At 38.2% G+C, this 22,571-nt stretch overlaps 2 protein-coding genes across 3 annotated transcripts in view; one reads left to right on the top strand and one right to left on the bottom strand.

The window, feature by feature from the left end:
• LOC101863298 (spliceosome-associated protein CWC27 homolog) overlaps positions 1-8,079 on the bottom strand; it is a 13,697-nt gene extending 5,618 nt beyond the window's left edge. The window contains exons 1-8 of one of the 2 annotated variants that reach the window (XM_005108893.3): positions 7,571-8,079; positions 6,933-7,142; positions 5,719-5,961; positions 5,035-5,138; positions 4,590-4,659; positions 3,946-4,062; positions 1,555-1,682; positions 272-411 (exon numbers count right to left, since the gene is read on the bottom strand). In XM_005108893.3, coding sequence (XP_005108950.1) covers positions 272-411; positions 1,555-1,682; positions 3,946-4,062; positions 4,590-4,659; positions 5,035-5,138; positions 5,719-5,961; positions 6,933-7,142; positions 7,571-7,612 — 1,054 coding nt within the window. In that variant the 5' untranslated portion in view covers positions 7,613-8,079. Of the gene's footprint in view, positions 1-271; positions 412-1,554; positions 1,683-3,945; positions 4,063-4,589; positions 4,660-5,034; positions 5,139-5,718; positions 5,962-6,932; positions 7,143-7,384; positions 7,509-7,570 lie in introns of those variants that run through there. The other variant, XM_035972529.1, reaches the window with a different exon arrangement.
• Positions 8,080-8,248: 169 nt separating this feature from the next.
• Positions 8,249-17,683, top strand: LOC101863057 (protein SREK1IP1; the record flags this gene model as incomplete). Its single annotated transcript, XM_005108892.3, is given in 5 exon segments — positions 8,249-8,348; positions 9,530-9,595; positions 11,873-12,007; positions 13,774-13,843; positions 16,890-17,683. Coding segments are annotated over 5 exon segments (645 nt in total). The 3' UTR covers positions 17,248-17,683.
• Between the last annotated feature and the right edge of the window lie 4,888 nt (positions 17,684-22,571).

The raw sequence follows: 22,571 nt of genomic DNA, 5'->3' as shown, positions 1-22,571 counted from the left end.
TTAGAACACCTCAAACATTGGTGAAAGTCGCAGTTGAAAAGGTTTCGTTTAAAAATAAAACTTTGAAATACCATATCTCGATTGTTTATTGATGGATTTTGATAATTCTTTTTTAATGTTCTTATTTCATAGAGTAGATTTGAACCCCTGAGGTTTAAACGTCAATATTGTTCAAAAAAATTTTCGCTTCTGGTACCTAGTTAGAGTCAGGCACAGGCAAACATAAAGAATGGACCCCGAATAAGAAACAAGGCAATGAGAACAATCATACCTTTCTCTTCCTTTTTCACAGGACTTTCATCGCTCTCTTCTGCTTGAGCTGGTGGACTGGTATTCTTTTCATTTTCTGCTTTCTTCTTTGCAGCTTTCAATTCTTTCTTGAGCTTCTTTTGTTCACGTCTGATTTCGTCACTTAAAATATTCATATATACAAAAGAAAAATATCAGTGTGAGAAATAAAACAACCAGAACTCTACAAAAGTTAAATGAAACTCCTTCTCCTGCAATCAAATCCATCAAACTATAACACAATGTAAACCAGCCCACGGGAATAATCTGGAGTATGGTTTCTGAAATACATAATATTAAAAAGAGGAATCCAAAATCAGAAAAGCCATATTTAAAGCATGCTAGCAATGCATCAATGTTTTTCCCCTCTGGTATTGAAAAATATTTTTGAAATCAAAAGTAAGCTTAAGTTGATGACAAATGCTTTAAACAAAATTGCTGCTTTATTTTCAAAGTTCACAACTATTATTTCAAATTAACTCATACAATAAACAGAACAAATAAAATGTAAAGTACAAATATTACAATTCATTTATGCTCACTTCAACAGTGACCAATTCAGTGAAAAGACAAAGCTTTCAGTCTCTATAAGGTCTGGGTATCCAGAGCTTATTTGAACTTCATTAAGGAGAAGCGGAACAAAAAACTGGGCCGCTAGTCAATAGTAGGTATAATCCCAACCCCTTATGCACATGGTTGAATCCAATTTTCGCAGGATGAAATGAGGAAAAAGCATGAAAAGCTTTCTTCTCAATGTAATGAAAAGAAATAACAAGAACAAAAGCAGTAAATAGTTGAAAAAAAATAATGATTTGTGTCACAACGCAGTGGAATCAGGCGCTCGTCAATTTTTGGGCATATGGAGTTATTGGTATTATCTTAAGGGTTGTTCATTTGCCTTGCATTCGATGTAAAAAAAATATCCATTTATCTTGAAGAGAAGTCAAGATATTTGCAATTGAAGGAGGTGTGGTCGCCAGATTTCAGATGTGAAATTTGTGAGGAAATGGCCGCCAAAGTTTGGTGACTTCCATAGCTTAAGAATCCTTGGAAACTGCAAATCTACATTTTTTTGGTGTGCCTTTAATCAATATTTTCCATAAAATCCACACATAAAACTGTTTTTGAATGGACATGACAAGGTGTTGAGCCAAAAAACAAAAATTTGAGAAAAAAATTCCAAATTGGCCGAAAGATGCCGATTCCTCGGATTTTATTATTTTAATGAGCGCCTGATTTCACCATGATGCCTTCCATACAGTTTACCTTCTGTTCTTTTTAATTTCTTCAGGTGTAAGCTCCTCTTCTATTACAGTGGAGGGGACTTCAGGAACATTCTCTTTTTTTAGTTTCTTTCTGATTTCTTCACTACTTATCTCAGATACTTCTTCACCCTGAAAAATAACATTTTTTTTAAACAGTAGATCAGGATAGTATTATACTGCACTTTTGTAAAAGGCCTTGAAAACCTCAGAAACTTATACATCTTAGCCTGAAGACCTGATAGGGGACCAAGGGTTCCGTTTTCAAAATAACTTAATTCTATTTTCTGGAAGGGTGCTAAAAAAAACAACAGCAACAACAAAACATTGACTCAATAAATGGTGTCCACATCAATAAAATTAAGTGATTTATAGAGTGAGAAAACTAGCAAAGTGTGATTATCATGAGTCATTTACTCTGTGAAATGGGCTCTGTTCACATAACAGCTCTGTCATTTGCAACATATGACTCCAAGGTCCTGGAGCCAAAGCATAATGTGTCAATTACTACAACTTCTACAACTACAACTACTATTACTACAAATTTATACTACTTCTACTTACTACTTCTACTACTTTTACCACTACTTCTAGTTCTCTTCCAACTACTAGTACTGTGCACTCCACTTAATATAGACTCGACCCACCGACTACTGTGATCATTTTGAACAGTCCGAATCACCTCTCTTACCTCATTCTCTGCCCATTACCGATATATCGGCAGCACGACCGCACCATTTGCGCTCATTACCGATACATCTGCACAGGCTATACTCAAACTTTGTTTGGTTCGTAAATGCTCGATCCATTATTTTAAGTTTTGATATAAACAAATCTCAAAAGTAAAAACTTCCTCCAACGAAATACAGCGTCTATAATAACTACATAAGTGGGTGGAAAGTTGAAATTGTTGGAGTATTTTCAGTAGTGTGTTTTTGAAACCAAAACATGAAAGATGACCACACAAATTTGTAGTTCTAGCTATGTTTCTGGGCCTGGTACCAAATTACCCCAGAGGCATATAGGCCTATAGCTTGTAAAACAGACCAGGGAATTTTTCTTTAAGTAAACTTGAGGACAGAGATGATAATGTCATTGAATCCTTAGCTTTAGATTCTGATTCGGGTGATGATTGAATGGAGAGTGAGAGGCGTGATAAGAAAGACATAATTCGTAGATCTAAATCTACAGTGACAGCAAAGAGGATAGTTGAAGACAATGGATTTAGTGGATATGCTGGAAAATGAAAGGGAAAGAAAGCCAAGAGACATGAAAATTAAGAGGATAATGACATAGATATCTAGATCTAGGTCTAAATCTAAATCTAGACTTGGACGTGCAATGCAACTCAGGCAAATTCTGATTTATTACAACTTTTGGTACCGGTAACACAGTGATGTTACAAAATTAGCAATTAAATCTGCTAGAATTGCACAATTTCATACATTTTTGCATGAACATGCAGGAAATTAAATATAACATTCATTTTATGGGAATGTTTTTTTGAAACATCAAATTAATTATTTAAAGAGGATATTCAATTGATTTATGTTATATGTATGTTCATTCGCACTTGTCCCTTGTTATTCGTGTGTTCTAAGGTACCTATGTTATTCAAATCACGTTTGATATAGGTACCTGTGAACACACGAATAACACAGGTACCTGAGAACACACGAATAACAAGAGCGAATAAACATGCATATATATAACATAAATCAATTGAATATCCTCTAACTTATATTCAAAGTAGGAATTTTAGTCTGTCTTTTTATTAGCTCCCCTGTGATGGACGTGTTCTCTGACAAGTATCAATTACATCCTTTACCTAATCAAATATTTTTTAAACACATTTCAAAGCTACGTTTTACTACCTTTCAAAATTTGTATGACTATACGTATTTCATTTTACTTGTGAAAATCCTTCTCAAACATACACACCTATCATTCACGATTGGATGCACAGAGAAAACCGGTGAAAGCTGGTATAAAAATGGACAGAGAATGAGTTAAAGCATCTTTTACTTTTATTACAGTTGGCATCAAAAATGTTCTTACTCCAACTCAATTAGAAGAGAAATTTGAGGAAAGAACGCAACAGCAATGCGCCCACTAATATTCAGTTTGGCCTTCCGATATAAAATACAGCAGAATCCCCTTAAACCAAAATCTGCCAGACTGTCGGATTTTCTTCCGTTGGTTTAGAGAGGTTCCTCAAATAGAAAAAAAAGTTTAAAAATCGGGGATTTAGTTTTCTTTCAGTTTACTGCTGTTTTCTTTAAATCCTGTTTGGTTTAAGCAGACTCCACTGTATTTACCAAGTTAACCCTTAAAAACAAGACCCAAATCTGCTTTCAAAAGTGGGGTGCATGAGTTAATAAAGAGGCAGCATTACCTGCATCTTCCTTTTTGTTCCTCCTTTGTCTGATTCTGCAGGATCGAGGACAGGAACCGATGACAGGTTTGGGTCATCTATTAAATCATGGCTGCTCTTGCTCTTCCCGCTGAATTTCTGAGGAAAGTCCATACAAGAGCAACACTTTTTTCATGATTTCTAGAAAAATAATTATTTTCAAATTTGTATGAGATATTACCCAACATTACAGTGAACATGGTGGAGGAGAAAAAAAGCCACTATATTCTACACTGACTTGGCTTTTCAAGTCTTCCCAATTCAGCAGTAGATAACCTACTTGTAACTGGAACAATAGTAGATTTTACTCATAAAAGAATTCAAATTCAGTTTTTCCTTATGCTCAACAATGTAGAAATATGACAGATTACATAGCACCACACATTCACACAGTGTATCTTTGGCTCTTTTATCAAGGGAGACTTAAGTTTTCAATTTATCATTTCTAAGGTGATATAATTTACTTCACATAAAACATGCTCATAGCAACAAAGCATTTGAAACAAACCAAAATGAATTAAAATCTTTTCATGCCATGATTTATCCCATACAATCATAAGGCATAAAGAAATACATATCATAGGTACACCGCACAGAGAGAAATTTTATAATGTGATATATTATACCTTGGAAGCTTTGAAAGTTTGTTCTTCATCTTCCTCTGCCTCTTCTCCAAAGGACAACAAGCTGAAGTTCCTGGAGTGAAAGAGAACACAAAACACATGAACAAGAATAATGAGCGATGCTTGCACACTTCTGTGACATAGCTCTATCAAGGAATGTGTATGCAATGAGTACAAATAACCTGCAAGTTAATTTCTTTATCTGATTAGACAAAGTGATTGATCCGACATATCCTGAAATCAGATGTGAGAAAAACCTACCAGGCCTGCATGAATCAGACTTCTTCATCAGATACATTTGCATGAAAGGTAAATTCCACACCACAAAGTTAACAAGCCTCCAACAAATTTTGTGTTTGAGCCAATATTGCAGCTGACACACTCACATATCTTTAAAAAATGGGGAAATAAAAGGCAGGAGAAAGAGTCACTCACGGTGTTAACTTACTTAGTGGCTTTTGATTTGCTTTTGACCCTTTTGTCCTCCTCTTTTTCTTTCTTTGGTTTCTTTATAACTCTTGGCACTATATCTTCGAATGGGTTGGACAAAATCTGTGAATAAACAGGAGATAACAGTAACTATTACTATGAATCTACAAGGAAAAAAGACGGTACAATAGGTGACTGACATTCTCAGTTTCAGGGAGTTCTAGCATTTTGAGAAGTATGAATGTAGCTGTACAACTGCAATTTATTTTAAAAATAAAATTAAAGAATAAAAACCTCAAAACCTGAATGATACCAGAAAAAAAGATATGCAATGAAAGTGTGAAGAAAATTGAGATATAAACAATAGGTTGAGACAAAAAGTTTTTTGTAATAGCAAAATGTACAAAAATGCAGATCATAATGAAACTAGTTTAAATGATTATAACATTCTTATTTTGTATATTCCAAGAAAATGAAACGCATTATATCATTGGTGTTGCAAGCAATCCCCTTTAGTCCGTTTGGGAACTTTTTACATCAGAGGCAAAAAAATTAGTTTTAATTGCATTGTTCTTATCAGGAATCATGAAAAGCATGAAGGTTGTAAGCCTTGGCCATAGCATTAAGATACAGCTTTGGAAGGGTGTAAAAATCGAGAATAAAAAAAAAATCTTGCTTGCAACAGCGACAATATAGTCAATACCTCAGTTTTCAAAATGTTATGGGGGTAAAGAGGTCTTTCATCTCCATCTGTTTCCACCTCTTGGAGTTTGAGCATATTGAATAGAGTGGGCCCTGTGACTTTTCCAAATATAGTGTGCTTGTTTTGCAGTTCAAGCGCTTCTCCCAAGGTGAAAAAAAACTGACTGCCATTGTCATGAGGCCCTGCATTTGCCATGGCAACCAGACCTCTGCGTACAAAACGTAACCTGGAATGAAACTCATCCTGAGGATCAATACAAAATGTGTGACGCACTAGTTTAGTCCCTTTTTTATATAATTTGCTTAAAGCTCCAAATTTACATAATGAATTACGAGAGGCCAAAGCATGTAAAATCAGGTACATTTTTGGAGACCCCTTTTTCATTTGTGTCCCTGTGCCAGATATCTATGCAACAGTTAAACCTGTCTAAGATGACCACTTACGGTTGAAGAGAAAAGTTGTCATCTTAGATATTTGGATCTCTTATGTATATACAGTGTCATATATAGAAAAACATAAGTGGGGAAGTGGAAGTGGTCTTTTGCACTAGTCATTGTCTTTGACAGGAGGTCATTAGAGCAAGTTTGACTATCCAAGTAGATCTTTATAATTTGAAAAAATATGTGTATTATATATGTATTTCACCCAAAATATGAAAGTTTTGCCCTTCACATATAAGTATTATAAGATATGAGATAAAATTAAACATTTGAAGGAACCCTCAGTTACAATTTATCAATAAAAGTGCAGTTGAAACTGTATAAAAGACGTCCAGTCATTGTCAGGGAGAAAAGTGACCATATTAAATAGGTGGCCGTCTTATTACACACTGTCGTTATAATGTAAAAAATATGCAAGGGAAGGAACAGGGAGTGGTCATTTGTACTGGTGAATGTCTAGGTGAATTTGAGCAGCTCTTTTTTCTTCTTCTGGTAAGTGTTTTATGGCGTTCTCAATTGCTAAGGTTAAATGAGCGCATGGGACACACCAAACATTTTCAGTAGGTAGGAAATTTTGAATTTTGCCATGGTGGCCGCCGAAGCCTACTCTGATAGATTTTGGACCACCAAGGGATCTTTAACGCCCCCAACTTGCACACGGGACCTCCGAGATTTTTCGCCCTTGTCCGAGAAGGCTAGGTGCAGATCTTTAGAGCAGGTTTGATTGTAAAAGTATATAAAAGATAAAAAGAAAAGTGAATTTAAGGGGCAAACCTTGAAAGGACCTCCATAAATGGACTCTCCACCTGTCCCAGTTCCAGTAGGGTCTCCTCCTTGAACAATAAAATCTTTCACAACTCTGTGAAATATTGTATCATCGTAGTAACCTTCCATGCACAGTTGAACAAAGTTCCGACATGCTTTGGGCGCCTCTTTTGACCACAGTTCAATGTCAATATCTCCCACTGTTGTGACCAGCAATACCTTGTAAAAAAATGTTTTAAAGGATCAAATTATCAAACATTAACTGCTTCATGAATAATTCTGATGGTAGTAAAAATGAATGCAACACAACAAAATTGTTAAAACAGTGGGGATTCCCATCAATTATCAATACAGCACAAATTTTTGCCACCAGCCAAGATAAACATGAGTTATGTAGCCTACTTATACTAACAAAACAGTAGTCTAGTATTCTCTTATGGTTTTATGATAATTTTTCTCACTCATCCTTCATGGGGCTAGGCCAGAAGTTACTACATTAAATAGATCTAGACTAGATCTAGATCTAGACTAGATCTAGATCTAGACTAGATCAAGATCTATATCTATATCTAGATTCTAGATCTAATTATTTCTAATAATAATAAAAGCAGAGGGAGGTGACGGTGAAGTTTAGCAGTTTAGCTTACCTTTCCCTTTGAAGACGGCTCCTGAATATAGATGCTGCTCATTTTTTCAAATGTAGATTAGAGAATCTAGTAGATGTAGGCCTTGAGATATAGACTCAAGACACTAAACCTTTGACATAAAAATAATAAATTTGATGGACTTCACGGTTATGGGGGAATTGCAGGGTCAGTGCCTGTCCTGCTCCTTGTTTTGACGACTGGCGCTGCTGACTGCTGAGCCTATCGATAACGGATAGTTTCACTCTCGTGAAGTAGATCTACCGGCAGTCAATTTTATACTGCTAGAATCTATTTGCAGAACACGTACTAGCCTAGGCTTTAGATCTGGTGTAGGCTTATAGAATATTTTGTGGGAATCTCTGTCTCTGGGTAGTTTTTTCCTCACAATATTTCAGAAATGTTTCAATGTTAATAAGAGTACCAACCAGAGACAATAAAAAACAATAACTGATAAAACTAATAAAGTATTTTTTTCAGCTACAGACGACAGATTTCGTATGTCGTTTAGTTAATTCAGTGAGACATGTTTTGTATAACTCTAGCGTACATTAAAAAACAATAAACAGGACTTAGATTCGAAGTACGAAGTAATCAACCTAGCGAAAGAAAAGACTTGAAAAGAGGAAGAAAGGACCGCCTCTGACTCTGAGAAGTGAGAAGGCCTGAGATCATTGAATAAAACAACACGCAGTTCACACAACGTTTCCTCCAACATTTTAACATGATTCCCAGCTAGAATCTAGATCTAGGTCCAAGTAAAACATGGAGAACTTTCAAGGTAAGTGATCAGTTTATGTATGGATCTAGAATAGATCTATATCCTAGATTTAGAAGTTGAAGTGTGAGGATGTAGGAAAGTGAGTAGTAGAGTGAGTAAGGGAGCTCTGAAAGAAAGTATAGTGGACCCCTCGGCACCAGGGGCGCCATAGTGAAAGTGGTTCCGACCGACGGTTACCGGTGGCCCGGTAAAGTACAATCTTACCAGCACACCTCTGTGATTGGCCCAAATAGATGACGTATTTCAGCCATCTCTATTTTTATCGTCTCCCGTTGCCAGTTGACTAGTTATCACCATGGCGGGCCCACTTTGCCGCTTACCGCTTGATGGGCTACGTCACTAGATCTAGGTTCCATCGCTGACTGCTTGGGCTGTGTGTGCGTGCAGGCTTGTGTGTGTGTGCATGCGCTTGTGTGTGTGTGTGTACAACTTTGAGGAGAAGGTATATTTATGGAACGAGAATCGCTGAGGTTGTTTATAAAAGATATATATTTATAACCCCCCCCCCAAAAAAAAAAAACATGGCGAGATCTAGTCAACAGTTACTGGCGAGGGAAACTCAAGAATCTTGGGGGAAACCCCGGAAGACGACAAAACTAGATAGCGGAAATATGTCATCTATATTTGGGCCAATCACAGAAGTGTGCTAGGTGCTCGCTGCAGCTTCATGTCATGTCTTCCTGTAGGTGAAAAAATTATTCTTCCATATTGAATAGAAGTCGAAATATTTGCGATTGATGGACGTGGGGTCACCTAGTTTCAGAAGTAAAATTAGTAAGAAAATGGCCGCCAAAGATTAGTAAAGTAATTTCCTCAGGTAGACAGTCTGTGGAAACTGAAAATTTACATTTTTTGTGCCTTTAATCAACGTTTTTCAGTAAAATTCACACAGAAATAGATCTATGTTCTTATATAGGCATGAAAGATGTTAAGCCAAAAAACAAAAAATCGATAAAAATTCACAAACCGTCAGAAAATGCCACTTCCTCCACTTTGATTATTTTGACAAGCACCTGATGTCACCACGCTGCCTTACAAATTGATTATATATATGATGTAATGATCTCTGAAAGTGAACTTTAGTTGTATTGAAAAATACAATAAGGCCAGTAATACTGGACACTTATTATTGTTTTAATTGATTATTTTTCCAATTGGTAAATTTTTTTTTGTTTGTGCAGGTTACATTGCCAAGTTTGGAAAGCCAAACGATAATCTCCGGACATCCTGTAAAAAGTGTGGCTATGGTGAGTGCGTTATAAAATTTTAAGTTTTTATAGCTTTCCTTTAGAATTTATAAAGCATAGTCTCTTAATTATATTATTATTAAGTCTGTATACAAAAATACATTGTTTTTTGACCCAATGTCAAAATGTTCAAATGCTAAAAAAGTCCTCTTTGTTTCGAAAAGGAACCAAACAATTCAGAGCTTGGTGAGTTAGTTTTGAAGTTGTCCAGATTATTTGGCCCCTGTCTTTGGATTCCAAACTTAAATGGGGGGCTCTCATGGCCTAGAGGTTAAGGTGTTCGCCTCTTATTCGAAGGTCCCGGGTTTGAATCCGCGTAGCGAAGGAAAAATTTTCTTCTCTAAAATAGTCTCCTTTCACTCGTTTCCTGCTCTCTAGCAATGTTCTGTCGTCTGCTTTCGTCTCCACTTTCTGCCCCCCACCCCCTCACCTCCTTTGCCCCCTCCTTTGGGCTCCTGACTCTTTCTGCAGCCGTTCTACTGTCTCTCCTTGGCTCCTTCCTACTGTTGTCTTTCAGCCACACCTCTGATCTTCTGGTAGGAAAGATCTACACCTAGCCTTCTCGGACGAGGGCGAAAAATCTTGGAAGTCCCATTTGCAACTTGCGCACATTAAAGATCCCTTGGTGGTCTTAGTCTTAAACTGAGAAGAGTAGGCTTTGGCCGCCACCCTGGCGAAATTCCAAATTTTCTACCAACTGAAAATGTTGAATGTGTCATATGACCTTAAGCAGTTGCGAGCGCCGTAGAACCCTTAAACCCCCCCCCCCCCCCCCCAAAAAAAACAACAACATGTAAATGAACATTTTCCTTCACATATGAGATGAGTTTTCATGTTTGTGTTCAACTTCCAACTTCAACTCTAATGCACTAAGTCCATCTGTTCCACTGTGAATGAATACTAGATAAAAAGAAAAGGTAGAAACATTGTTCTCTTATATCAGATTCATGTAATGAAAATAAAATCTCTGAAATGATTCATGGATTATGACTGAAATGACAGTTTTATTACTAACTTTACTCTGGAAGGTTGAGGTTTTATTGAAAGTGACCCAATCTTAAATGACTTTTCCTTTGTATATTCTATATTTGGCAACTTGGAAACACATGTGTCACTTTTCCCTTAAAACTACGACAGCTGCAGAGTTGAAAGTTAGCAAGTACCTGCAAAAAGATCAGATAGGTCCCCTTGACGGAGCCCGATTTTTTTATTCGTTTCCTGAATTTAGAAAAACGTATTTGACAAAAAGGTCCCGTCCTTCTTTGGCCTTTGTTATTGTTCCCCTGAGAAACGAAACAAATATGCGTAGCTATCCCCCACAGCGGAAGTGCCAGAAGTGATAACATGAGGCGCATTTTGTTTTGAGAGTATCGATCTAGACCTTCTAATTTTTTGCATCTTTCAAGATTTATTGCTTCATTCCAGTAAAGTGTAAATATCGCAGGCCAATGACTTTCAGTTGATGTTAATACACCGATCATTCCTTTCATTAAAATTGGGCCCAGCTACTTGGAGGGCAGCGGACAGACTCATTTGAAGTTAATACAGGAGTGAGACAGGGATGCCTGCTATCGCCTTTTCTCTTTTTATTAGCAGTGGATTGGATAATGAGACGGACAACATCGGGACAACGCAGTGGCATACAGTGGACCCTTTCCAATGAGCTGGAAGACTGTTCTACTGTATGGTTCAGAGACATGGAGGCTCACAGCATCAGCAGCAAGGAAACTGCAGAGCTTCGTAAATGGATGCCTATGAAGGATAGTGGGGATCAAGTGGTACGATCGAGTCACTAATGCTCGACTGTGGGAGAGAACAAGCCAAAGGCCAATAAAGGAAGACATACAGGTATGGAAATGGATTGGACACACCCTGAGGAGACCCCCGTCAAGCATCACCAGGCAGGCTTTAACGTGGAACCCACAAGGAAAACGAAAGAAGGGAAGACCAAAGATGACATGGAGACGAACGGTACAAGCTGCAATTGAAAAAGTGGGGACATCATGGAAACAGATAGAAAAGGATGCTCAGGACAGGCTTCGTTGGAGTAATGCTGTTGATGGCCTGTGCTCCACTGGGAGTTAAAAAGGGCAAGAGAGAGAGTTGGTCTATAAACCTGTCTGTACAGTTTTCGGTTACAGGACAAAGAGCCCCACTTTCAAAACAACTTATTCTATTGTTAATAGCCCTTACACTTTAACATTAATCATATTACTGTAAGTTTAGTAAATCTAGTATTCATGCATATATATATTTTTGTTTTTTTTGTTTCGGCAGCTGGCCACCTGACGTATCAGTGTCGCAACTTTCTAAAGGCAGATCCCAGTAAAGAAGTTGTCCTTGACGTAAGCAGCACAAGTTCTGACTCTGACGATGAGCCGTTTGTGTCCCCGTTAACGAACCTAAATGAAGGTATGTAGGCATTCTGTTATTTTTAGCAGATTGTACCACATACTGAGGCTTCGTTCATTGACTAAAAGATGATCAGGCCCTTTGACCAAATTCTCCTCTTTTTCTGTCTTTGCCACGTTTTAATTTCATTTGTAAAATTATTTTGCAATGTCAAAGCTAATTTTCCTGTAGGCCTGTCTTAAGTTTTCAGTCAGGGTTGTTTTTGTCATCTACTTTCTTTTTTTCTCTTGCTGTATGTCCTGCATTTATGTGTACAGTACGTGTGTTTGGTTTTCTTTCTTACTTCAGTGTCTTGGGTCTTGTTACTGTTAATTTTTTTTTTTTTTTGGGGGGGGGGGGGGGTTAGTTTGTTCATAAGTGCTCAACCCTATCCGTAAGTCATGTTTTACTATTGTATCCATACGACGTGGGGAACTCTGTGCCACCATTTTCCAAAGAGGAAATTTGCTCATTAATCCGATCCATACGCTTTGCATAGCAGTGTGTCAAGAAATACTGAAAGTTTTAAAGAGATCTTCATACTAGAAGTATTCTAAAATGTGAAGAATACAACCCCAAGGGGGTACTGGTACAAAATGACCCCAGGGCCTACTGATAGGGTTAACTGGGATCACATTGCACTTTCATATGTGTTATAGTTGGAAGTGCTACCTGTACATTTTAAAGAATTCCCATTTCAACAATACTGAAGCTTATTTATGTTTCTTCCAATATTTCATGGATCATGTGGAATTTCTCGCGGCTATGAAGGTTTCTTAGAAATATTCCTGTCTGCTCATAGGGTAGTGATGGGTGGCAGAGCTCTTCACCTACCTAACACAAGCATGGCTGCTATTGCACGTCTAGTTCTACCCAGGAGAATCTTGGGCGTGGCAGTTTCCTCAGCATGATTTTTAAAAAACTTGTTTTTTTTTAATTTGGAGCAAACACAAGTATTTGTAACATTTTGGTCGCTGAGTCCACAAAAATACCTCTGCCTCTTGTAGTTGTAAGTCAATTACAAACTATAACAATGTTTATATTTTATCTTTTTGTAAAGATTAGTTTGTTATGTATTTCTGTTAAAGAACATCTTGTCTTTCACCTTCATAATGGATACATTCCACCTGCATCTGTGGTATAGCGGTTAAGCGCTTTGCCGTCGTATGCAGAAAACCTGAGTTTGATTTCTGAATGGAAAGAATTTATATCTAGTATGATCTCAGTCTTTCTGCTGGGATATCGTATCCCTCTCAGCCTGGGTTGGGCCTGACAGGCAGGGTCAAAGCCCGCCTTCTTAATGATCAAAGTTGTGTTGATGGGGTTGTAAAAACACCTATGAAAAGAAAAATTCCTTCTAAAGAATTTGTGTAAAAATTACTTTAAAAAAGACACGGTAAAGTGACCATGATAACAACTACTATGCAAAGTTTCATTTTGTCCCCCTGCGTTGACGCTACCTTTCTAAACATTCTGCTTTTTTCAAAAGGTTAGTGTTTATTGGGCGTTTTGGATAGAGTATCATGCTCATACTCCTACTTTGCCAGTGGGTGGTTGGCGCGTGCTCTGGTTTGGTTTTCTCCTTCTTTCCTGTTAAACATCTATCGTCCTGATCTCTGTTCCTTCTTTTTTGTGTTTGTTACTCTCTTGGAACACCTCTAATCTTCGGCACTTATATTATAACCTTATTGTGTTGCAAATGCTGTAAAACTCTTACTAAAACTAAAATATTTTGCCCATGTGCTTGGTGTAATATAGATTTTTTTGTACTGCTTTTTCTGTGGCAGGTAAAAAGAAAGATCAATCTGAAGCTGACAAAAAGGACAAAAGCAAAAAGTCAAAGCGGAAAAAATCCAGGTTTGTGTTTATTTATTTTTTTTGGGTCAGTGTTTTATGGCGCTCGCAACTGCATAAGGTCATATGAGAGCGCGGGACTTATTAACCATTTTCAGTTGGAAGGAAATTTTGAATTTTGCCCGGGTTGCGGCTGAAGCCTACTCTTATCGATTTTAGACCACCAAGGGATCTTTAACATGCGCAACTTGCACACGGGACCTCCGAGATTTTTCTCCCTTGTCCGAGAAGGCTAGGTGTAGATCTTTCCTACCAGGAGATCAGAGGTGTGGCTGAAAGACAGCAGTAAGAAGGAACCAAGGAGTAGCAGTAGAAAGGCTGCAGAAAAAGTCAGGAGCCCAGAGGAGGGGGCAAAGGGGGTGGGGGCAGAAAGTGGAGACGAAAGCAGACGACAGAACATTGCTAGGGAGCAGGAAAGGAGACAATTTTAGAGAACATTTTTTGGTCACTACTCGGCTTCCAACCCGAGAGCTTTGAAGGAGAGGCGAACACCATTACCTCTAGACCATGAGAGCCTCTAGGTTTGTGTTTATTGTTGGAAAAAATGGGAAAAAAATTGAGGTTTTTATGAGACATGTTCAGAGTGCACCACGAGTAGGTTCTCTTTCTTTTCTTTGCTTTTATTTTTTCTTCCTATCTTTTATTTTTCTGTGCTTAGTGGCAGTATTAAGGCTTATATTGTCCCTGTAAACCCCCGGAGAGGGGGGGGGGGGGAGAGATATTTATGCTTCATGCAGTCTTTTTAATTGGAAGTATTTATTTAGGCTTCATGTAGCTCATATAAGGTTACCCAAAATCGTTTGTAAATGGAAGTGGTAGCAACTACCGCTAATAGGTGGTCACATAGCAAGGTCTATAAAATTTATGTAACGTCCTGCTGAAGGTTTTCAACAGGGTCACAGGTGTCATGCTTGCTTTACTTGTGTTTCCTATTTGTAAGAAGACTTGTTCAAATACCGACTGTGGGTGGTTGGCAGGTGCTCTGGTGTGGTTTGCTCCTTCTTTCTTGTCAAACTGCTATCTTCTTTATCTCTCCTTCTTTTTTATGTTTTTTACTGTCTTGTAACACCTCTAATCTTCGGCACTTATATGACCTCATTGTGTTGCCAATGCAGTAAAACTCTTACTTAACCTAAAAAAAAAAAAATACAGACTATCTTTTGCTTGTTTGGGCCTATATTTTTCTTGTTTTTAAACTATTGTAATGAACAGAAAGCACTTTCCGTACTTCTGGTGTACTCATGCATTTTGACTAAGATTAAAACTTTCGTGGTTCAAACTTGGTTAGAGTCTGTCTATTATAACTTTGATATGAGGCTGATATATCATTGAAATTGTAGAAAAGCAGGTTTGTGTTAATGAGTTTCCCTGGTATGTGTACTTTTTGTCTTTTATGTACAGTGGAACTCGAATTCAACGAGAACTCAGATTCAACGAGAGGAGATGGATTCCCCGTTTTTTGTTCTTCTTTAAAATCAATAAAAATAACCCGGATTCAAAGAGCACTTAAATCGAGGTCGCTTCCAGGGGGAACAGCACCCACAGACGTGGCTTCGCTCATTTTTCTCCCAGAACGAGCGTTATCTATTCCCAGAAACCATCCCTTGCACCTACACGTGAACTATTTTCACTTAACCGATTGAAAGTGACCAATCAGTGGCCTTTATTCATACCAACACATGCGTTGCTGGCACGCGCACGTGTCTACTCTGGCATGTTTCGGGGTTGGATGAGCGACCTGCACATGTGTGACTGTGTCGGGGAGGGGGGGGGCACCAGCGGTCCGGGCGTTGAACGTCGCAGATACAAACGCGTCAGTCTTTTTTTTTCCCATCAGCATCTGATCATTGTTATATAAGCTAGTGATGACGTAGATCTACGTAGTGAATTGAGCGCTCGTCTATGGAATCAAAAGTTGTCGTGTGCTAGGCTCTACACAGCAACACAACTTTTTGACAAACAATCGAGATGACACAGGCGTGCATTTGAACGAATTGGTCTTCATAATATGCAGGCATTTCAGGCACTACTTGTTACTTCTCTTTACACATTATGTGCTCAGTGCCTGTAAAAATCTTCGTAAAACGTCATGTTTGCTATAACGAACACTAGGATTCAACGAGGATTTAGGTCAGGCCCGGCGACCCCGTTGAATCCGAGTTCCACTGTACAAGAGGCAGAGGTATTTTTTGTGGTCTCAGCGACCAAAATGTTACAAATACTTGTTGTGTTTGTTCCAAATTTAAAAAAAAATAATTTTTTAAAATCATGCTGAGGAAACTGCCATTGTATGTAGATGTTTTGTCTGACCTTATTCATCTTCATTTTCACAGCATTTTTACTCTTCTATTTTTGTTCCTTCCAAAAGTTGCCACGAAAAATTAGTGTTTCCATTAATTTACAAGCTTTCAACTCTCTGTGACAATATATTTACTGCAATATGTTGATAGAGGTAACTTAATCTAATGCACCAGAATTTCTTGTGCTCTGTTTTGAGCATCCAGAATATCATTTGTAGCCAAAAAGATTTGATGGAGACACACTTTAACAATACATTTATTTGTTTTAAAAAAAGGGAACAAGGTCAAATTAAATGACATTACGCAATATATAAACACAAAAAATAGAAAAACAACACCTCAGAACAATAACAAGAAAAAAAAAATTAACACACCAACAAATTAAAATTAAAACACAAGAAAGAGGAAAAAATAAAAGAGAAAAACAGCAATATAAAGAGTATGTAATGTGCTTAAATTTTTCACACGAAAATAACTATAGGCTACATGGACACCTTAAAATTATCAATTTTTATTCCCTTTTTTTTCCTAGATTTTTTATTCCCTGGCAGTGTCTTTTTTTTTGGTTTAAAAAATGCAACAGTCGCAGCTGCGGTTTGCGGAATTAAAAACTGCCAAAATCACAGCCGCGTTTCACGGGTCATGACCGCAACGAACGCAAATGCTAGTTTAATTAATTTGTTACTGTTAACCTCTGAAAGTTTCTCTCTACTCTATGGTTTATTGCTGTATATTTTTATCCTCTTCAGGGATGGCTCAAAAAAGCGGAAGAAACACAAAAAAGAAAAGAAGAGGAAGAAGAAGAAGAAGCATAAAAGAACTGAATATTCTGAAAGCGAGTCTGAAAGTGCCTCTTCAGAAGATGAAGACAAGAAAAAAGGACGAAAACGCAGAAGTGATTCTTCATCAGACAGTGACTCTGAAGGGGTTGAAGAAATGGACGTAAAACAGAGAAAAAAGAAAAGATACAGTTCTTCAGATGATTCAGAGGAGGAGAAAAACAGTAAAAAGAGCAGCAGAAAAAGAAGAGGTGATGACTCAACAGATGATGAAAACAGTGGACATGACAGAAAGAAAAAGTCTAAGAAACGAAAGCACAGACATTGAGATTTTTATGGTGACTGAATACAGTGTTGTTAATTAAGTATGGATTATCTAGTTGTATACTTGTGTTATTTGTATTGTATGTCAGACTGCGCTGTTGTCTAGTGGGAGTGACTTGAGTCGCTGTTTTGGGAAAATATTAAATAAAAGAGCATCACATAAACTGATTATTATTGTCAGCTTTCACCCTTCTCATCCTTTAGACCATGTAACATAGACTTTTGGATAATTGGCCTGTATGAGATCACTTTACAGAAACAGATCTCTGTAGCCTTTTATATAAACTAGGTGGGACCTTTTAAAAAAAACAAAAAACAATGGAATCCTTTTATAATGAGGGGGAGGGGACTGGTGGGAAATATCTGTTTTAGCAGGATTCTCGTTATCAGGGATCCAGTTATAAATTCAAGGAAAATAATAAAGTAGGCCTAATCTATGAGTTTTGTGTTCTGTTTATTTTTTTTTGTTATCTCCTGTATTTTCCTTGAACTAAAATTACTATTACAGTGGAGTCCACTTATAACGAGTCCTGAAATAACAAGAAGCCTGTTATAAGGACACTATTCTAAAACCCTGTTTTTTCCCCTTCTTTATATTTGTAAATAAAATACTGCTATTGCGCAATCAGACAGTAATGCGAGTCGGTTGTAACAGAATATTGCTACTGCTGTGCACAGCGCACAGAACAATTAAACATAATATAAAACCTCGCCAGTTGAGAAACTTGTTGGTGATTCAGCGAAACAAAGAATGGGGGAGCCCACGCGAACCAAAAATGAAGGTCGAAGCGAATGAGTAGGGAGGATGTGGCAAGCGCAGACAAGCAGAACGTATCACGTGATAGGCCAGTCTAGTCTAGATTATCTAGGCCTACCATGCTTCTCTCTTCTCTGGTGCAAGATGGAGAGGTCACAATGCTTTGATAGATGGAGTGAATGTGTGACGTGCGCAAGCAGGCGCAACGCACCACAGAGTGGGGTGGGGTGGGGTGGGGGACGACACAGCGGGCGAGTTTCAGTTAGCCCAGAGCCAGAGCCCCTTCTATCTGAGCGCCAACGTTGAACTGTCAACATTGCTAGTGCTAGAGAAAGAAACCTGATTCGATTTTTGATCAAGTAAGACTTACAGATAATGTTGAACAAAATCATCATCAGGGAAAATACAAAAAGGAATAAACGGAACCCCAAACTCATAGATTAGGCCTACTTTAACTTTACTATTTCCCTTGAATTTATTACTGGATCCCTTACAACGAGAATTCTGCTATAACGGACATTTCGCACCGGTCCCCTCCCTCTCGTTATAACAGGATTCCACTGTATTACTAAATATAAACGTTACGTTCGTGCGCTTCCTTTTTCCTCAGACTTAGGTACTTAATAGGATTAGGATGCTGGCCCATAGAACATTAACTTTTTTTGCTGGAAAAGTTCTGTTAGAATACGTTATATCGTTTCTGTTCACTATTACCCAAAGGAGTCAACATACAAAACTGAAATGAATGAATGCCAATCAGCAGACAAGATAATGCACTGTAAGTAAAAAAACAAACAAAAAACATATTATGAGGTGCATTATTCTTATGGTGGGTGTACAAGACAAAACGACTGAAAATTAAAAAGTTCTCAGATCTGCAGGGAAGTCGGTGTTTGGTGGGTGCTCTGGTGTGGTTTGCTTCTTCTTTCCTACTATCAAACATTTATCGTCTTTATCTCCCATCCTTCTTTTTTGTGTTTGGTACTCTCTTGTAACACCTCTAATCTTCAGCACTTATAAGTTAAAGCAGCACAGTTCTGGGATCCACCCCATTTTTTAAATACAGGTAACAACATGAATCTATGTAGGGGCAAGTGTTTTAGTTTTAGCGTCAGTTGGTAATTAGGAGTGCTTGAAGATAATGTGGGGTCTCTCGTGGCTTAGTGGTTAAGGTGTTCGCCTCTCATTCACAGGTTCCGGGTTCGAATCCGGGTAACGATGGAAAAATTTTCTTCTCTAAAATTGTCTCCTTTCATATTCTTTCCTGCTCTCTACAAATGTTCTGTCATCTGCTTTCGTCTCCACTTTCTACCCCCACCCCCTCACCTCCTTTGCCCCCTCCTCTGAGTTCCTGATACTGATTCTTTCTGCAGCCTTTCTACTGCGACTCGATCTTGGCTCCTTACTGTTGTCTTTCAGCCTCGCCCCTGTTCTCCTGGTAGGAAAGATCTAGATCTACACCAAGCCTTCTCGGACAAGACTAGCATCTGTGTTCATCGCAACAAAAAACCACCGCCGGGAAGAAAAAATAATTTAAAAACAACTACAACAAAAACTGGGAATAATATTCTTTAAAAATAGAAACCAAACCTCTTTATTTTCACTTTCGCTTTACTTCGTCTCTTTCTCACTTGTTAACACTACGTTGATTTGTAATTTTCATGTGAAGAACATAAGTAGACTACATTACATGCTACAGTGGAAACCATAGGCCCGGTAATAACAGGGATCTGGTAAAAACAGGGATTTTTAAAATCCCCGTTTTTTCCAACTCTTTGTCTCTATTAAAAGTTATCGGCAATAACAGGGCCTCATCGGAGCCCAACCAGTTATAGCAGGGACAAAGGCTCGTTAACAATACTCTATGTAAAAAGTGAGAGAGAGAGAGAGAGAAAAGCGGTGATGGAGCAAGCCCACGCAAGCCATGCCACTGCAAGCACACGCAGCGTATGAAGCGAGAGAGGGCTGCGGTGTGCTGCCGACTTTGACTTTGATCGAGCCCGAAACCTAGCAACAAGCATGCGTAATATGTCACCAACAATGTCAAATGCAAGAGAAAATGCCTTTCAATTGACAAAAATACGAAATAATCCAGGCTGTTGACAAAAAACAAGCTCAAATGGCAGAGATTTGTCATCAGTTCGACATTCCACTTCCACAAGGGTCGATTCGCACCATTATCAAGGATAGAGAGAAGATAGTGGCAGCATACTCCAATGGAAAGTTTGCTCTGAATCGAAAGAAGATGAGACTACCCGATGTAGATGCTGTAGACCAAGCTCTTCTGATGTGGTTTAAGTAGACAAGGAAAAATTTGGTGCCGAAACCCCTGTTCGTGGGTACTTGTGGCAAGAGCAACTACCCATGAATAAATACAGCTAGATTAGTCCACAAATGCTTACAGTGGAAACCTGGTATAACGGATGGTGGAAGTAGAGAAAATATCCTGTTATATCCGATCCCTGTTACATCAGAAATGCAAGGGGGGGGAAAAAACAACAAAAAAGTATTATCTCTGTAACTTTCAGCTGTAGATCTTGATCTAGATCTGGGAAAGAAAAATGTAAAAAAAAAAAAAGGACATCTGGACCTCTGATGCTGGCACATTACTAAAACCAGGAACACCTGTCAAACATGAAGCATCAGCAGACATGAGAACAACTTTTGATGGACTGAAAAATTGAACATGCTCAAGGAACAAAATCCCAAACCATAACCAAGAGCTTCTACCAAGGGAAATAACCAACTTATCACTTAAATAAGACTTATTACGGTGATTATTTTCCTTTAGTCATATGGCAAGGCGTTAATTTATAAAATTAATTGTTTTGTTAAATAAAAAAAAAAGGAAAAAAACGTGGGGAATCCAAAATTATGCAAATGTGCAGAATTACGCGGAAAAAAACAACACGGCCGCACAATCGCATAGTCCTATGGGGACAGCTTGTGTGTGATTCCATGATCTACATGTTAAACCCTGTACGTTTTCTTGAATTACACGCGTTTAGGGTTAAAACGGCCAGTCTATGGATGGGTTGACACACGCCCTTATTTGTTAATTTTTGTGATTGTTTATTTGCTGTTCTAATTTTGATGTCATTCTGTCGTGAAACCTTTATTTTGTACGTTTTTACACTCTGTGTGTAGGTGGTTGGCGGGTGCTCTGGTGTGATTTGCTTCTTCTTTCCTATGAAACATCTGCATGTATCGTCCTTATCTCCCATCCTTTTTTGTTTGTTTTGTTTTGTTTGTTACTCTCTTATAACACCTTTAATCTTCTGGTGCTCATATGACCTTATGCAGTTGCGATCGCCGTAAAACCTCTACACATGTACATGTACTAAAACTAAACACTTTGTGAGGCTGCAAAATATATTCTGGATGCTTAAAACAGAGTACAAGAAATTCTGGTGCTTTAGATGAAGTTATCTTTATCAACATATTGCTATATACGTCGTCACAGAGAGTTGAAAGCTTGAAAATTAATTATAATATTAATGATAATGGCAACTTTTGGGGCAAATTTTGTCATTTTTATGGCAACTTTTGGACAAAAAAAATGTCAACAAACGCAGATGCTAGACAAGAGCGAAAAATCCCAGAGATCCCGTGTGCTAGCTGCGCACGTTAAAGATCCTTGGGGGTCTAAAATCGATAAAAGAGCTCAGTAATAGTAGTAGTACATGTAGTCATGTAGTAGGCTTCGGCAGCCACCCGGGCAAAATTAAAAATTTCCTACCAACTGAAAGTGAAAGTTTAGTGTGTCCTACGCGCTCATATGATCTTATGCAGTTTCGAGCGCCGTAAAACATTTACCAAAGAACAAAAAAGAAAAAGAAGAAGATAATGTGACGTGCTTTAATGCAGTATGTATCAGCAGTACATACATGTATCAGGAAGGAAAAGTTCACTTTCAGTTGTCTGTTTCAAATATCCAGCAGTCCCCCAAAAGAGAAGGCATGAACTGAAGAAATTGGTCTCACCCAAAATGTTTGATGGTGTCTGTCTGCCCCCCTCTCTTTCTCTCTCTCTCTCTCTCTCTCTCTCTCTCTCTCTCTCTCTCTCTCTCTCTCTCTCCCCCTCCCCCCTCTCTCTCACTCACTCACCCATTCGCTTTCTCTCTCTCTCTCTCTCTCTCTCTCTCTCTCTCTCTCTCTCTCTCTCTCTTTCTCTCTCTCTCTCTCTCTTTCTCTCTCTCTCTTTCTATCTTTTTTTTTCTCTGTCTCAACTGTCTGTCTTTTCCTCTCTCTCTTTTTCATTCACATTCACACACACACACACACACACACACACACACACACACACACACACACACACACACACACACACACACACACACACACCCACACGCTCACACTCACACACAAACACACACACACACATACACACACACACACACACACACACACACACGCCGCACATGTGGAGAATAACAAATCAAGTTTTTCTTCAGCCAACGATTTCAGCTCAGAAACAAAAAATATGCACCGTAGTTAATTTGAAATAAAATATTTTCAAATAATGGGAGACCGTACATTTTTCAGAAGTGATTTTCCAGTAGTAGTAGGCTT

This window comes from Aplysia californica, unplaced genomic scaffold (assembly GCF_000002075.1).
Source record: "Aplysia californica isolate F4 #8 unplaced genomic scaffold, AplCal3.0 scaffold00731, whole genome shotgun sequence".
Classification (NCBI taxonomy): Eukaryota; Metazoa; Mollusca; class Gastropoda; order Aplysiida; family Aplysiidae; genus Aplysia; species Aplysia californica.
Note: the sequence above shows the minus strand (reverse complement) of the source record. Positions and strands in the feature narration are given on the sequence as shown.